Source organism: Protomyctophum parallelum (assembly GCF_964188405.1).
Source record: "Protomyctophum parallelum genome assembly, chromosome: 1".
NCBI classification, from domain to species: Eukaryota; Metazoa; Chordata; class Actinopteri; order Myctophiformes; family Myctophidae; genus Protomyctophum; species Protomyctophum parallelum.
The window spans coordinates 58,905,015-58,922,894 of NC_139697.1; the positions used below are offsets into that span (position 1 = coordinate 58,905,015).

General features: G+C 44.3%; 1 protein-coding gene and 1 pseudogene across 2 annotated transcripts in view; both read left to right on the forward strand.

Moving 5' to 3' along the window:
- Positions 1-5,352, forward strand: part of LOC310878033 (dynamin-like GTPase OPA1, mitochondrial) — a gene marked incomplete at both ends in the record, with an annotated part of 41,527 nt that extends 36,175 nt beyond the window's left edge. The window contains one exon of the mRNA XM_083792084.1: positions 2,537-5,352. Within this exon, the coding sequence (XP_083648210.1) occupies positions 2,537-5,352 (2,816 nt within the window). The remainder of the gene's footprint in view (positions 1-2,536) is intronic.
- Positions 5,353-7,292: 1,940 nt separating this feature from the next.
- Positions 7,293-8,561, forward strand: LOC310878099 (selenide, water dikinase 3-like; annotated as a pseudogene). Its single transcript has one exon. The product of its transcript is annotated as a selenide, water dikinase 3-like (transcript).
- Positions 8,562-17,880: the final 9,319 nt, after the last annotated feature.

Genomic DNA, 17,880 nt, shown 5'->3' on the forward strand with positions numbered 1-17,880 from the left:
CGATTTGCGGGATTTGTGGACAAAATCTGGAGGAGTCTGGAGGAATATCCAAAAATGTGTTTTACAAAAGTCGGCCTCCTGGTGGCGCTATAACAGGCCGTTCAGGAAGATTTGGGGCAGAGGTTCATCATTGGCATCTAGGGAGTGTGTGTGCAAAATTTGGCATGAATCGAGCCAACGGTGCCAGAGATTAGCTGGTAACGGACGGACGGACGGACGGACGGACGGACGGACGGACAGACGGACGGACGGCAAAACATACACTCTCCTCTGAAAGAGATGAGGAATAGGTCTACATAGACAGAGGTGTTGCCACCAAGCCAGTCATGAACTTGAATAGTGTAAGCCACCGTACCACCACAATCAAGCCCACAACACAGCAGACATAGTACTGTAGATCCACACCACTTTTCTATTCCAAATGGACATTTGGAACTGTACGAAGCCCAAAGCTCAAGCTTGAACTTAAGAGGATATAGCAAACTCACACATAGCGTGCAACACAAGCAGCAGCAGTGGAAAGGAAAAAAAGGGGCGATAATTAGCAGAGTCCTACCTTGAGCCGTCTTCTACTTGTGATGACCAGGGTCAAACTTTGGAACCCATGGATAGAGGATATTCCGCCTTAACTCTAGTTCCCCGGATGAGCCCTCCACCGCCGTCTCCAATCACTTCGATCCTCCATACATCTGCTAGCATGGCAGTACTTTAATCCCCTGCTGGGAGCTCCTTGTCTGTCAATGGAAGTGACCGACCAGCCCCATTCTCCCACTCCCAGGCTGACATATTCTCCCTCACCCTTGGTAGCTTGTTGGCTAATGGTAACATGTTCATCCTGGTTGTATATTTAGTGCTGCTGCACATAGCGTTCTGGCGTAGCACAGTGGCCAGGGTCCAGCAACTGTATAGGAGAACAGACTCTACAAGACAGAGAATAAGCTGAGCTTGATATGTTGGCAGGTCTTCTCCTTGGACGCCGTCTCCTGGGTCGCAGATTTAGCGTGGTGACATTTAGGGTGGGGCCCAGCTGACTCTCACTCCTGCTTCTAGGAGGCCGCCATCCATGCCTTTGTAGACAAAATCACAATCATTGTTAGTGTCACATGCATCACAGGTTCACAGGTGTAAAACAGTGAGTCCTACGTATATTCCCTTTTGGATGTTGCGGCTGCCCCAGATGTTAAGCAAGCACACTTTAAAATGAATAACAATTTAGAGAAAGACTTTGTTTGAATTGTAATGCATTCAACACTCAACAGAGGGTCTGTGGCCCATAGGGGGTCCTCAGAGTTACTACAGGGGGACCGCCAAATCTGTTTGTGATAGGAATGCATTTAGGCCTACATTAACCACTTGAACCGTTACCTAACAGGAGGACCCTGATGTAAACAAGAGCTTTTTCTGCATTATTTTATCCTCGTTGCAGTTTTTGTATTGACCTATACTTTTGTTGAACTGTACCCATTCTACAAACTGTTAATACAATGTTCAATCAATCAATCAAGCATCCGGGCATCCCTATTCTGAGGGGAACATTAGCCATAAATAGAAGTTTCACAAGCTCACAAGCTTGTAGATCCGCTACTTTCAGAAAAGAGGTTTGGTGTATAGGGGAAAAAGGAGCAGACCAAGTACAGAGCCAACGGTCAAGTCGATGCATGTAGAAACTGCTAGATGCTAACTTGCATATGTTGAGCAATTGATTGTGTTTTTTGTGCAAAACGAATGCATGGAATTATAAACAGCATCCGGCAGTTTCTACATGCTGGGGACCCATACTCAACATTTGTAACATGACTCAACATGTCTGGGTTCACATTCTGGCAAGTGGACTATACAGTCACCGACATTTTACCAAAACTATAACTCTATAAAACGTCAAGGCAAATCACCTGACAGCATGAAAGAAAAAAAAACACATCTGTAACATGACGAGAACAGATTATAGTGCAAGGTGTCAGTGGTTATAACCAGCGAGAATTGACACAGGTGGGCAAATAACTTACAGTCAACAGATTACCAAGACTTTAATTCATTAAGGAAGGAGAAATAAATACAAATAACTGACTTACACAGGGGAAGAAAACATATTCTGCATCTAGCGAGGTTTGGGGGTTTCATGTTGTTCTTGCCCAAATATGGAGATGTATTATGGAGTTCCCTGGTAATATCGTCATTGTACCTTGTCATCACTTTGTCACAAATTGTCAACTATGTCTATGGAGTTCCCTGTCCAGGTATGGAGGTGCCCAAATATAGATGGGTACTGACACCAAAACATAGACTGAATTTGTATGATACCGGTATTTACCTTTTCCCCACACTTGTTGGTAATAGCACTACATTCAGCACTAGTTGTCTAAGAGAAATTTCTTCTTCGGGAGACAAATAATAAAGAACCTTGAACCTATGTTGCTTGTCGGCTGCAAGGTTGCCTGCTCTGTTTGCAGGAACCTAGTCTTACAGAGAATCAGCAGGTTCCGAGTGCCCCCACTGAAGTTGCACTCATTGTCCCGTGCCATCCACCATCGCACAGCAGCAGCTCGTACCTTCACCTCCATGTCCCGACTGCCCATGCGGCCGCCCAAACCTCCACCCGGATCAGGGGGCCAGGGCCACTGGCAGCAGCGCAACTTCTGGGCAGCTCGCTTAGCCACCAGGTTCTTAACGCTCCGATACATTCTGCTGGGCTCTGCTGTGGGTGGAGGCTACACAGCTAAAAAGACATACAATGAATGGAAGGAATCCCTGCCTCGGTTTAGTGAATATAACTGGGTGATGCCTGATTTCTGGCAACTGAGTGAACAGATTAATCTAGTCAACCTACTATCTTCTGTGCACAAAATAGGCAACTTTACCATGCTCCAAAGCCTCCTGTCAGCCGAACCTCCAGCAGAACCTCTGCTGAAGGCTAGACCAGAGCCAGCTTCAGCAACACCAGATAGCTGTGATAAGCAGTATGAGGAGTCTTCAGACAAAGAAGAGATCCTCAAAAACCTTGTGTCAAATGAAACTCCAGGAGAACCTTCCCTGGAGGCTACACCAGAGCCATCTCCCGCTGCGGCCACACCAGAGAGCGGTGATAAGAAGCATGAGGATTCAGATAAGATTGACCAACTTCAGGAAGAGCTGCTCCAAACACATAAGAAGTACCAGCCAATTTTGGAGAGACTGGAGAAGGAGAACAAAGAACTGAGAAAATGGGTCCTGCAAAAACAGGGAATCCACCAGAGGAAAGTCCAGAAGTCCCTCATTGACTTGTACTCAGAAGTCCTTGACATCTTGTCAAACTATGACTCAAACTACTTGCAGGACCACCTACCTAGGGTAGTGGTGGTCGGCGACCAGAGTGCAGGGAAGACCAGTGTTCTGGAGATGATAGCCCAGGCCAGGATCTTACCTCGGGGCTCTGGAGAGATGATGACCCGCTCTCCTGTCAAGGTAACACTAAGTGAAGGACCCCATCACGTGGCCATGTTCAAGGACAGAGGGAGAGAGTTCGACCTAACCAAGGAAGAGGATTTGGCCACCCTGAGGCATGAGATTGAGCTGAGGATGATGAAAAGTGTGAAGGATGGTCAGACGGTCAGCGCTGAGACAATATCCTTGAGTGTCAAAGGTCCGGGAATACAGAGGATGGTGCTTGTTGACCTTCCTGGAGTCATCAATACAGTGACTGCGGGCATGGCAGCAGATACTAAGGAAACCATCAACAGCATCAGCAAGGCCTACATACAGAACCCCAATGCCATCATCCTCTGCATACAGGATGGCAGTGTGGATGCAGAGCGCAGCATTGTGACAGACCTCGTCAGTCAGATGGACCCTCAGGGAAAGAGGACCATCTTTGTCCTGACCAAGGTGGATCTGGCTGAGAAGAACATGGCCAACCCCAGCAGAATCCAGCAGATAGTTGAAGGCAAGCTGTTCCCTATGAAGGCACATAGCTACTTTGCAGTGGTTACAGGCAAAAGTAGCAGAGGTGAGAGCATAGACTCTATTAAAGACTACGAGGAGGACTTCTTCAAGGACTCACGACTATTGAGGGAGGGCTTGTTGAAGGCTCATCAGGTGACGACTAAGAATCTCAGTCTAGCTGTGTCTGACTGCTTCTGGAATATGGTCGGACAGTCAGTAGAGCAACAGGCTGATGCCTTCATAGCATCCCGCTTCAACCTGGAGACAGAATGGAAGAACAGCTATCCCCATTTGCGAGTGATGGACAGGAATGAGCTCTTTGAAAAAGCTAAAAATGAAATCTTGGATGAGGTCAGTAGTTTGAGCGAAGTCACTCCAAAACACTGGGAGTCCATCTTGCAAAAGAAGCTGTGGGAGCGCATGTCCACCCTCGTGATCGAGAACATCTATCTTCCTGCTGCACAATCCAAGAACCCATGTACCTTTAACACCACTGTGGACATCAAACTCAAACAGTGGGCCAACAAGCAGCTTCCTCACAAAGCCCTGGAGGTTGCCTGGGAGACATTGCAGGAGGAGTTTGCATGTTTTATGGCAGAGCATAAAGGCAAAGACCGGGATGACATTTTTGACAAGCTGAAAGAAACCGTGAAGGATGAGAGCATCAAGAGACACAAGTGGAACGAGAGGGCCATGGATAACCTGAGAGTGATACAGCACAATGCTCTAGAGGACCACTCCATCACAGACAAACCCCAGTGGGATGCAGCCATCCATTTCATGGAGACGTCATTACAGTCACGCCTTAAAGACACTGAGTCAGTGATCAGTGACATGGTGGGCCCAGGCTGGATGCAGAGGTGGTTGGGTTGGAAATACCAAACATTTGAACAGCACATTTGCAATGAAACCAAAAATGAACTGGAGCGGCTGCTGGAGATCAATGAGAACCACACAGCCCACCTGGCCAACGATGAGGTCACCACCATCCAAAAGAACCTGGAGGGACGCAGGGTAGATGTCGACCCCGTCCAGATCAAGGACACATGGCATCATCTGTACCGTCGACACTTCCTTCGGAACGCTCTGCTCAACTGTGACCTCTGTAAGAGAGGCTTCTACCAGAAGGACGTTGTCGGCTCAGATTTGAAGTGTAACGATGTAGTGTTGTTCTGGAGGATTCAAAGGATGCTGGGAATCACTGCCAACACACTCCGACAGCAGCTCACCAACACAGAAGTACGTAGTCTAGAGAGGAATGTGAAAGAGGTGTTGGAGGACTTTGGAGAAGACATAGAGAAGAAGGCACAGCTTATTACCGGCCGCAGGGTCCAGCTGGCCGAGGACCTCAAGAAAGTGCATGAAATTCAGGGGAAACTTGAAGCATTCATAGAAGCTCTTCACAAGGAGAAATATGAGAACCAGACCCATTGACAGCTAACCTGTGGATTGAATACATTGAACAAATAATACTAATTGGTAAATGGTGCATTTATATAGCACCTTTATTCAAGGCGCTTTAGATTGTCAATTACATTCACCCATTCACACCGATGACAGAGGAAACCATGCAAGGCACCAAACTGCACATCAGGAGCAACATTCAGTGTCTTGCTCAAAGACACTTCGACACTAACTCTGGGGGAACCCAGGTTTGAACTTGCAACCTTTCGGTTCCCATGCCTGCCTGCGTGTGTGGTGAAGTTGTGTTCACTGACTGTACTGTACTGTACATTGCATGTGTCCGGTAAAACACCATTAACAAGGTTCTTGATTGGTGAGACAGCCTTCACCTTTCTCTAACGAGATACCTCGATCTGCCTCACTTGTTACCCCTGGTCTTCTACTCCTGGCATACTGTATTCATGCTTTAATAATAAAAAAACTGTATTTGTATAGCACTTTTTAAGAATCGACAATACAGTCGACAATACAAGAATCGACAACACAAAGAAATCTACATATAAAGTGAAGAATAACAACACATCACATCAAAATAGCAAACAAGTCAAAGAAAAATAATAGTGTGGACAAGTGTGGATATAGTTAGTATAGTTTATCCACAACATTGATTAACATAACATTAGCATCGTACAAAGCCAACTCGAGTTGTGACAAATCATGACAACAAACACAATATTCTGGACCAAACAAATAATTACAAAGAAGAAAAACAACAACAAAAAATGTTGTAACCTTTCTAATTATTTGTTCAGCCCGAAAAATTGTGTTTGTTGTCATGATTTGTCACGACAAGAGTTGGCTTTGTACGAGGCTTAAAAGATCTTTAAATAAATACTTTTTGAAATGTCTATGAGGAAAATGAACGGAGAATCATTTCCTGGGCCCTGGTAGGGGGCGGGACTGCGACGCTCTATAGGCACGCCCTAGTCCTGATTACAATAGTACATTTGTGACGACATTTTTAGCTGAATGAGTGTTTTTCGTGCAAAACTAATGCTTGCAATGAATTCAGAATCATGAAAAACCCCTAGGTTGACCCGTCCCATGCTACTTAAAGCATAACATTTTTCAAAAGAATTGAAAATGTTGCCTTATATTGGATGTTAATGGTGCCCCAGCTTATTATGCTAATTATGAAAAATTTCCAACATATGCAAGTTAGCATCCGGCAGTTTCTAAATGCTGGGGACCCTTACTCAACATTTCTAACATAAAACTTTAGGGTACTCAGAATGTCTGGGCTCACAATGGGGCTCTATGGGCTGGTAAGTAGTAGACTATACTTGTAGAGAAAACACAATAATTTGCACAATTAGCTGTATTTACCAGGGACTATGATGAGCTATGCATGGTACAATACAAACAGTTAATGCATTGAACAACCTTTCTTCCATTTTTTGAGCCAAGGAAGAAAGACTCTGGAAATAAATTATTGCGAATCATCTGTGTAGCCTTTGCGGCGTGTTTATCAGCTTGCCCGGGATTGCTTGGGTTATTGCGCTGACAACATGATGTCGCTTTGTTACACGTTGAACACATGTTGATCAGTGTTTCAGCTTCCAGGCAGTATCCATCACTGACCAGATTATTGTGTGCATGAAATGGGTTATTTCTTTCCCTTTTCCCTCTCCGCCTCTCTCGTGTTGATATTTGACCCATATTTGGTCATAACCAATTTGCACTTACACTTCCCGGGATCTCCATGGGCATGCGACGTCAGACTCAACAGAAACCATCCATATATATATATAGGTATAACATGCATGACCATCTGTAGACAGCTACCCTAGTCTGATTTCTAACAACTAGTCCAACAGATTCAACAACCACTTCACTCATCTGGTTTCATCTTGCATCATCTGCTTCCCATCTGCCAATCTGCCAGTCCTTCAGGGACTTTTAACAGACAGATGTCCGGCTCAACTCCCCCAACCCCACCAGTCGAGGCTGTTGGGGCAGAGGGCTGTCTTCCAGGATACAAGCCATTCACGCCAGAGGTCCACGGCCTGGAGAGTGGATTCCGGCTCACAGCCTTCTCCGGTCTGATAGGATGAGGGTGTAAGGTCCCCCAGGAGGCTCTGCTCAAACTCCTGGAGGGACTGGAGCCCGGCTCCGCCACCGTTGAAGGAGGGAAGCTGCCCGGGCCTCGGCTAGGTATAGGAATGGACTCCTGCGTGATACCTCTACGACATGGTGGGCTCTCACTGGTCCAAACCACAGATTTCTTCTACCCTCTAGTGGAAGATCCCTACATGATGGGTAGGATTGCGTGTGCCAACGTCCTCAGTGATCTCTATGCCATGGGCATCACAGAATGTGACAACATGCTGATGCTGCTCAGCGTCAGCCAGAAGATGACTGAGAAGGAGCGCGAGCGTGTGATGCCGTTGATGATGCGGGGATTCCGTGATGCCGCAGAGGAGGGTGGAACTTCAGTGACGGGCGGCCAAACGGTGGTCAATCCCTGGATCATCATTGGAGGCGTGGCCTCAGTCGTCTGCCAGCCCAACGAGTTCATTATGCCAAACGGTGCAGTACCAGGTGATGTCTTGGTTCTGACCAAAGCTTTGGGGACACAGGTGGCTGTCAATGCTCACCAGTGGCTCGACAAGCCGGACAGGTGGAACAAGATAAAGTTGGTAGTCACCAAAGACGAGGTGAAAGAGGCCTACCAGGAAGCCATGTTCTCCATGGCAACACTAAATCGCACAGCGGCAAGCCTTATGCACAGGTTCCAGGCCCATGCGGCGACAGATGTGACAGGCTTCGGGTTGTTGGGCCACGCCAACAACTTGGCCGCACAGCAGCAGGATGAGGTGACCTTTGTTATCCACAGCCTACCCATCATTGCCAAGATGGCTGCTGTCAGCGAAGCCTGCGGAAACCTGTTCAACCTGGTTCAGGGCACCACGGCCGAGACATCTGGCGGACTTCTGGTGTGTCTGCCCAGAGAGCAGGCAGAGAAGTTCTGTTCTGAGATGAAAGACTGTGGCTCCGGGTTCGGAGGACAGGGCTCAGTGGGCAGAGCATGGATCATCGGGATCGTAGAGAAAGGCGACCGCCATGCTCGCATAATCGACAAGCCCTGCATCATCGAGGTCCCATCTCGAGGAAGCCGTGCAGCCAGTCAGGACGACAGCTTCACTAACCTTTCCCCCAGCCCCAATGTGTCTTCTTAGGTACTGCCATCCATCTGACACTGGTGTGTGTGTGCATTTGCAAATTATGAATGCACCTTTCTCTTGCTGTCAATCTCACCCCCCCCCCCCCCCCCCCCACGTGTTCACAATGATCCAGTTGGACAGGGAGGTTTTTGAGCGTGACTGCGTGTTTGGGTGTCCATTAGTCTGTAGCAGCATGGTTACTGTGGTTACCGTCATGTGAGATCATGCGGGTCATCATGGTGCATGGTCATTGGGGGGCTCCTCAAACAAAATCACACCCATGTGATTTTGTTTGAGGAGCACTAGGCCCCCCAATGCCTGGCTTTTCATTGTGATGTCATGTGGCAGCCAAGTCTATGGACTCTGCGCATGCCCCAAAGGCGCCTCAAAAACAGCACCTGGTTCCACCCATTTGCGTCAGAGATAGAGTTGAGCAGCTTTCTCTGAGCCAACAGGTGGTGTCCAAAATGTTCTCTCTTTCAGCTCTCTGGCTGTCCAGGGCCAATCCCTGCCCTCCACCTGATTATGATGCTTTGCCTTTTAAACCCCAGCCAATGGGGGTAGATGGAGCTGATGTTTGCTTTTGGATGCAGGGGACTTATGCACTGATGGCCAGAAGCTGTATATGTGTTGTAGATCCAGTCAATAAATCCTCAACCTGCAAAAAGAATAATAGAAAAAAAAAAAAAAAAAAAGATGTGGCTCACGAGTTAGAAGTAATCCCTTCTGGTTCCATCCCTGCATGGCTCCATTGACCTGTGTTAACTGGGTTAAGTGTCCCAGCGGTATGGTCTTCAGCATTTTAATACCAGGTCTGTGTCCGTGAAGTGAAAAGGCAGACATTACAGTATGTACACTGCCATTTCTTTGCTGGAGCATGTCTGTTGTGAGGGAAAACTATTTGACTGCTGAGATGGTTGTTTGCAGCTCACTCCGGAGATGGTGTAGGCCTGCAGGATGACTGTTGTGGGAAAATGTCTCCTCCCTGGTACCGACTGTCAAGTGTTGTTAAGAAGGTTTCTGAATAACTGGTTTTCTACTATGAAAGACGGCACTTTGCAGATTTGGTCACAGACTCAGTGCATGTGTTCCACATCTAACTGTCCCTTGTATTTTTAGTGCCTCGCACAAATGCACCAATTATGGACAGCTGTTTGTGCGTCTGTGCGTCTCCTACGGGACCCAATTTGGCAACCTCTTGTGGTGCACTTGCAGGTGTGTGTAGAGACAACATATACAGTAAATGTGTGTGGGGAGGAATTAACTGCATGCCATAATAACAAAAATCACACCCGTGTGAAGTGAGGGGCGCTCTTATCTTACATCAATTACAACATAATGTTTGTTTAAGCAACGGGTGCTAATGTTTGTTTTAGTCCTCAAAACAAACGTAACATTTATCTTTATGGTGTTTTCTTAAACAAGCATCGTTGAAAGACAAACATTAAAGCTGTATATAGGAGGAGCTAGCGGCCCTCAAGAATTGGGGAGAAATGATTGGCTACACTAAATGTATAGGAAACAAATCACACTTGTGTGAAGTGAGGGTCGTTCTTATAATCATACATCATCACATTCTGTGCTCGGCCGATCAAATCACCACAAATGTGGTACACAAACACACAAGGGGTTAACTGGGGACAGGGAGGAACTCCTTATATGGTCAGCACTCTCAATAGTATAGGGAGGATTATCACAACAAAACAAAAAAAGTGAATTAAGTGAAATCACTGAATATACCTTTAAACAAATGTTTTTGTGTCTGAAGCCCGATTTATACTTTGTCCTACGAAGGTGTCGCTTGCCGAAACTATACCAGATCTACTGTACCATCTCATAATACTACCATCTCATAATACGTTGTGATGTGAGGCATTGTGAGCTTGTTGATGCATCACTATTCACTCATGGCCATGTCGTTATGTCATTACCATAGCAACCAATGCATATACTGTAGGTCGAGATACACAAATCCAATCTGATTGGAGTAATGTCGCTATTACCATGTGCAGTGTAGCACTTTGCAAAAGGAGTGATGATCCATTAAATTAAACATTTTTAATTTAATCATAATCAATTGATTTCGTGTCATGCTTTGTTGTGTTTACTCTATACTGTTTAGCTTTAGATTGTTTTTCTGTCTCCATCAATTGCACATACAGTAGTACCCGACATCACTGTAAAAGAGGGCTTGCCCTCAGACTTGCCTGTTCTCAAAGAAACTGAAGGCTCTGGCAATGGAGCCAGTTTGGTCTGCTTATTGTGTGTTTTTTGTTGGGATATTTTGTGTGTAGTTGCTTATTTTGGCCTTGCTGTGTGTGTGTGTGTGTGTGTGTGTGTGTGTGTGTGTGTGTGTGTGTGTGTGTGTGTGTGTGTGTGTGTGTGTGTGTGTGCGTGTGCGTGCTCTGGAGTCAAGCACAGTTAAGCAGCTGCAGGGGTCAATAGGTTCTACTCGGACAGGTGTCAATATGCTGTAGGTCATAGACAGACAGACACAAACACACACAAAGTCACTTAAGGGAGCCAAAAAACAATGACAAACGGTTTAGCAGCTCTTTATTAGACATAAGTAACAAAGTATTAAAACAAGACAACGTGACCTAAACAGTACTAGGATGGATAAGTAGTGGGTAAATGTAGTAGCAGGGGTTTATGTGCAAAGGTGCAATATTAAGTGGGTCAACGCTGCCACCTAGAGGTCATTCTTACTCTTTTCAGTGGGGTAAACAGGTTACAGCTCTTGTTTAGGAGCTTTTTTCCCTCCCCAGCCTTTTGTTCAATTGCTGTATTTATTAATAAATGTTATTTTGTTGGGCTTAGTAACCATAGAACACAAAACATCTATATTTTCTGCAATAATAACTAGAATACTGTGGTATACCTTTGGAATTGCTTTTACAGCATACATTTTACTACTACTGTTGTAGGCAACTAGGCATGATGACACAATGGCCACATCGACACCTGTTGGTAATTGATGAGAACATACTGTAAACAAGAACCCCTGCATTATAAAATGTCTGGTAGAACTACGCCTTTAGGTCATTGAAAACATGTATTAGTCTATTTGAGCAATGTCAACAGATCATCATCTGCGGCCATAATCGCTGCTGCTTTTCCTCAGCCGACGACAAGTTCAAACAAAGTGGGAATGTGTATAGAATGTATTCAAATATTTAGAAAATAGCAGATCTACAAGCTCACGCAACATATCACATTGTGACGCATTGTGAGGTTGCTGCTGTCTAGGTTTGGTTTAGACTGCTGAATATGAACACCTACTGTAAGAACACAATGCTAGCATGTTAATTTTACCCAGACAATTATATTTTGTAATTTTCAAAATGTTTCTGATGTCTGAGGTGGGCGTGTCTTTCAGTAGCCTACCTTCATGATGCTCAGTGACATAGAAGGTAGGTTTGTTTCCTTGCCCAGGTAAAATGCAGCCACACCGTGGTTTATTCCCAAAAGAAGGTTACAGCATGGGAAATGGCATGACACACACACGCAGCAAACAAATAGGCCATGTTGGTGTGCGGCCCCACCATGCCCTCTCACTGATCTAACACTGAGTGGGTGTGTGCTTCCTGGCAGCCTTTTATAGGCAGCTGAAACAATCAGTGCAGACTCTACCATAGATTACCGGTCAAACATGCAACACTTCTGACACCCACATAACCCACATCACATGAGCCTATACATCTATATCACTATGTATAGGCTAAAGTAAATGATGGCCACTATTGCACCACATATCCCATTATCATTAGCAGCTCCAATAACTCAAACACCCCCATGGCCATTTCACTGTGGTCCAGTCCAGACCAATATATGGTGCTCTGGTAGCCTGGGGACTCTTTTGCCCGAACACACTGGAACAGACAGAACAGAAGCAGTAAAGTATTCAATTACCCATAGCACAGTCTCATATTATATATTGTACTTATTGCCCTGACACATATTGCATTCTTAACTATATTGCACATCATGACCAAACATCCCTCTGTTTCCCCAGGTGATACTGTCCAATGCTGAGTGGCCATCCTGCCGAATAGGAAACAACTCCCATGTTCATAATACTTTCAATAAACCAGTTCAACTCATGACTTTTCCTTTGTGTGCAAAGGACATATGCTGTCAGTGGCGTGCACAGATAGACACTAGGGGGTGCTAGAGCACCCCCTGCCCTTTTTTCCTAATTTGTAGTGTGTGGACCTTGGTGACATTGATCAATTCTTGATAAAAACGCTTCTACTATATTATTTAGGCCCCCACAATCTAAAGCTATGTTTCTATGTCAGTGGTTCTTTGATAATACAAAAAATAGCAGACCTACAAGCTCGTAGCGCGCCACTCGGTGGCGCGCTATGAGCCTGTAGATCTGCTATTTTTCAATAGCTAAAGCATGCCATAAATAATGATAACACCAAAATGGGTTCCCGCCCCAAAATGGGTTAAGTCTATGGCAATAGCACAAACTTTTGCATGCTACTAGTCCTACATACAAAATGATGAAAAACGAGGCAAAAAAAAAAGATTCAAAATTTAAAAGAACGATGGGCTATAACCCATCGTTTTTTCATTTTATAATTTTTTCAAATCCCTCAAAAATGATGAAAAACTATAGTATGCCATACGGCATACGATATGGGCTATAGCCCATACTCAAATTCAAAAAACGAGGATAAAAAAAAAAAAAAAACGATGGGCTATAACCCATGTTTTTTGAAATTTTGAAAAAAAATTAAATCCTCAAAAATGATGAAAAATGCCGTACGATATGCCGCACACACCATACCTGTAACTTTTATTAGCCCTCTTATTATTATCAAAAAGAAAATAAATAAATAATAATAATTCTTCCAGGGGCGGCCCGCGGGCTGCCAATTGAATATCCCTGGGTTAAGGCAACCAGCCGGTTCCACGCGCTGCACAAGGTGCCCTTTTTTTCACTTGAGCACCTGCCCCTCTAAATGTCTGTGCACGCCACTGTATGCTGTGCAAATATAAATACTTCAATCAAACACTGGTACAATGTGTGCAAAATAAGCATAAATGTGCCAAAAAATAAGTAACGGAGGACCACTTCGTTACAGGTGTTCAGGTGAATTTCACCCGAAGAATCCCATACACCCACAATGGCTTTATTTTCCTTTTTTTTTAACTGGACCATTCTCACATGTCCCAGGAATGCATGGGTGGACCAAAGGAGAAGTTCCCAGCTCCATTATTATTCTTTTTTCGGATTAAAAAATAAATAAACCCACATTTTATGGATTTTGCCACCCTAAGATAGGGCCTCCCCATGATATCTATTTTTTGTTTACTTCAATATATTTTGATGATAAATGTTTTTATGGAATATATTACATTAGGTCACAAAAGTTTAGTGTTCTAGGGTTAAACGCAATTAACTTGCCATTACATTACATCAAACAGCAGTCTCTGATTTTGGTGAACTGCTATACTAATATGGGCTCATCTTCCTCAGACTCTCAATTAAATGTTGCCCAACTTGCCTCTTTGCTTTTTCCATGGACAAAAGTGATACCTGTATACCTGTATGCGTCGCTGCCATGAAATGCACCTACGATAGTCGACCTCTACACATTCAGCCAGCTGGCATAATATGTAGGCTATGCATTTCAGGGCTACTATTATGTAGACAAATAAGACAAGTTACAAATAAACACTAGTGTCCATCACAGACACTAGGCCAAAGTTTTTTGTAGGTCATTCATTCTAGTCTCTGGCTGTGGCAATTTGAAACAACAAACCTAGTTCTGAGTTTGTTTTTGTGACCTTACTGAATAAATGAATATTCAATGACTAACTTAATATTGTTATTGTAAGACTCTTGCATCTACACAACTACATTGAGCCACTTAAGACACAACTTCAGTGAGCCACTTAGACTCCACCAACTTTTCATGAGTTGAAAATATGTATTAGTTCTTTGATCTTTCACTGCACCAGTTCAGAATCTTCAGATACAAACTACAGTGAAGAAAGGGAAAAATAAACAATAAACCAAAACAACATTTTTATTAAGGCTACTTCGGTGAACTTGTGAACCTCCTGTCCAATGAGAATCAGGTCATTGGTAGCCTCGGAAACCGTCTTCCTAAAGTAGAACCAGCACCAGATTACAAACTGCCTCTAGACCAGGCAGCAAGCTCGCCTGTAATAAACAATATAACTGTAAATGTGTAAGAAAACCAGACATTGTTTTGAGGGTGTAATCTAGCTCTTCTCTCTTCTTCTCTTCTTGGTCTTATAGTCAGACAGGACACCCCAATAGGCTGGTGGAGGATGGTCCCTTACTCAGCTACCCTGCCTGCTATGCTGCATGTGTAGAAGACCATAAGTTCCATGCTGCAAGTAGCTCATTCATTTTCTAGCAGAAAGCAAGGCTTTTGTGTGTAACCTAATGTCTTCACTCAGAAGCCTTCCAAATGTAAGGAAGAGCTAAGACACTCGAAACTTCACCTTGTGATAACGGCATGAATTCACTATAGGGCCCAAATAACTTTGGTTCTAGAACTGGTTCCGTTCTTTATTTTGTATGATGATGTATATCACATCTGCAGCTTCCATCCTGAATATTGCTGCTCCTGATAACGTACTGTTGTTATACAAAGTCTGCATGGAAATTATTTCTAAGGGCAGATATACATTATCACATCTTTCGAAGCTGTTTGTTTAACAAAGACGGAAATGGACATTTTACGGTCAAACACACGGGTACACGGGTACGGTCAAACACATAACTTTGATTCTGCCTTATATGTGGCTGTCTTTTTCAATGGTTTTCAATCAAGAACAAAGTGTTTTGTTGCCATTGTATGTATGTATTGGACCATTAAATTCTGTTAAACACAGAATTTAATTCAAAGTACTCCTCACCACCTACAAGTCACTGCACAACCTGGCTCCCCCCTACCTCTCCGCTCTTCTTCTTTTTTTTTTTTTTTTAAGATATTTTTTTGCGGCTTACGCCTTTATTGATTTTTTTTAAGGGATAGAAAGTAGGCTGACAGGAAACGGGAGAGAGATGGGGGGATGACATGCGGTAAAGGCCGTGTCGGGTCCGGGAGTCGAACCCGCGGCACACCGCGACTGGATCACCAGTCCGGTGCCCAGACCGTTACGCTACGGCCTGGGCCCTCTCCGCTCTTCTTGAGCTCTTCTTGGTAACTGATGATATAAAAATGTTACATTTCAACCTTATTGTTTTGGGATCTTGTGATCAGTTCACCTGACTCAAGTCTTGGTCGCTGTCAATTGGTGTTTGTATGAGAGCATACAGAATAGGATCCTTATAAGATTGAAACATCAACAACATAGACAGTGTTCTTCTCAAAACAATTTGTGGGCAGTGGTCTTTTTAATGTAAGCAGTATAGGACACAAATACAGAATGTCCCTCTGTAGTAGTGTAGTGAAACTATGCATCTTAAAATGGTTGTTTTAGGCAGAGCTGATTGAACGTGTTCAGGGAGTTGTAAACATTTTCTGAAGATAAAACAGGGTTTATGGTTGGCCAAAAGCACCAGCATGTGGTCCATCAATTCGTCTGGTTTAGCCTCACTGAGTCCAGGCAGAGAGTATTTGTCACGCATGCTTGGACTCAGTTAACAAAAACATCTCCCAGAGATAAGCCAAGGGAGATTTCTCATGTTGCTCAGTGTGTGCCTGGCCAGCTTCCTATATTAAATGTGTTGGTTAATTATGTTTTCTGTGGGGCTACACTTTGGTTTGCCAAATCTCACTGAAATATGTGAATGGGGATGAAAACCACTTAAACCCTATATTCTTTGATGACCGGAGTGCCCCAGGGCTCCATACTACTGTAGATCTGCAGATCAGCAGATCTTACAGAAGCTTAGAAGGCGTTGCGAATCGCGATGCGTTGTGAGATTGTAGATCTGTTACATCCGCTAAATGTTCACGCAAAGAATATAGGTTCATGTGGTTAAAGCAAAATGGTTCATTCTAATCAGATGCAAGGAAACTATCAATGGGGATGGAGGCTGCAGGGCAGGGAATGGAAATGGCACGATAGTGGGTTGTGATCGTGCCTTGGGACCTACTGACTGATGTTGTGGATGCTGTGCAAATAATTGATTTTTTTTAGCAGTTTGCTTTCAGGCTGTGCTATTGGTGTGTGTGTGTGTGTGTGTGTGTGTGTGTGTGTGTGTGTGTGTGTGTGTGTGTGTGTGTGTGTGTGTGTGTGTGTGTGTGTGTGTGTGTGTGTGTGTGTGTGTGTGTGTGTGTGTGTGTGTGGTCATCTGAATAACAGATAACGAGGATCAAATAGATGCTGACAAGCATCCAGATCCTGGTAAATATTGAATAGAGCCAACATGTCTTTGGAAGATGGGGAAATTCTGCCATTTCCATAATTTGAGCATTCAGGTTGTCAGGCCGAGGGCAAAGTCTAATCCTGGATTGTTCAAATACCAACACTAGAACTTGTGAGGTTAATTGATCTTGCTTTCTCACAAATGCTCGTATGCAATCGCACAAATGTGTACTAAAATGATGCCTCATCATAGCTTGGGTCCAAATCGATTTCCTGTCAGCTACTGATATTCACAAACACTGAAACAGAAGAATGGGCAGAAAATGAAAGTGAATATGACTGCCTAACTCAAATAAATCTCTTACAACTTTAATTTAACACAAACCTACTGTATCAGTTGACCCGGATTGGCAAGCACACAATGCGTTACACACACACTATTTTGGCCGAAATGTTAGGGTTCATGTGGTTGGGGCATGTAGGCTCATAAGTTGCCTGACAGCACACCGCGGGTTTGAGTCCTGTTCCTGGCGGTCTTTCTTTGCTGCGTCTCTCTCCCCCTGTTTCCAGTCCATCTCTACGCATTGGAGAGGTTATTTGAGGTGATTTTCGAGGTTATAAGACAGGGTTCTAGCCTTTAAGTCATTAAATAAAGGGTGAGTGTTTGAAGCTCCTTGATGTAATGATCCCTGGCAACTTAGTGTTCAAAGTAAATTAGCCTGGTGGGGCGGGGGGGGGGAGCTCTTCTGCCACTGAGAACAGAGGAATCAGCCAGCTATGTTTAATAGAATTTTCACCAGTGCTCAACTAGTCTCTCAAATGAGTTATCTAAGATAATGGCTCCAAGGGTTCATTACCCCCTTTTCAAATTACATTTCTCTTTCTCCTCAAGGCAGATGGGAGTCATTACAGATTTCTCTCTCTCTCTGAATGGAGAAAGGGACATAATGAAAGGAAAATGAGTCTAATTCATCTTAAAGCTTTATTTTGTTGAAGCATTCGCCTACTAATTCACCTCACAAAAAGGAAA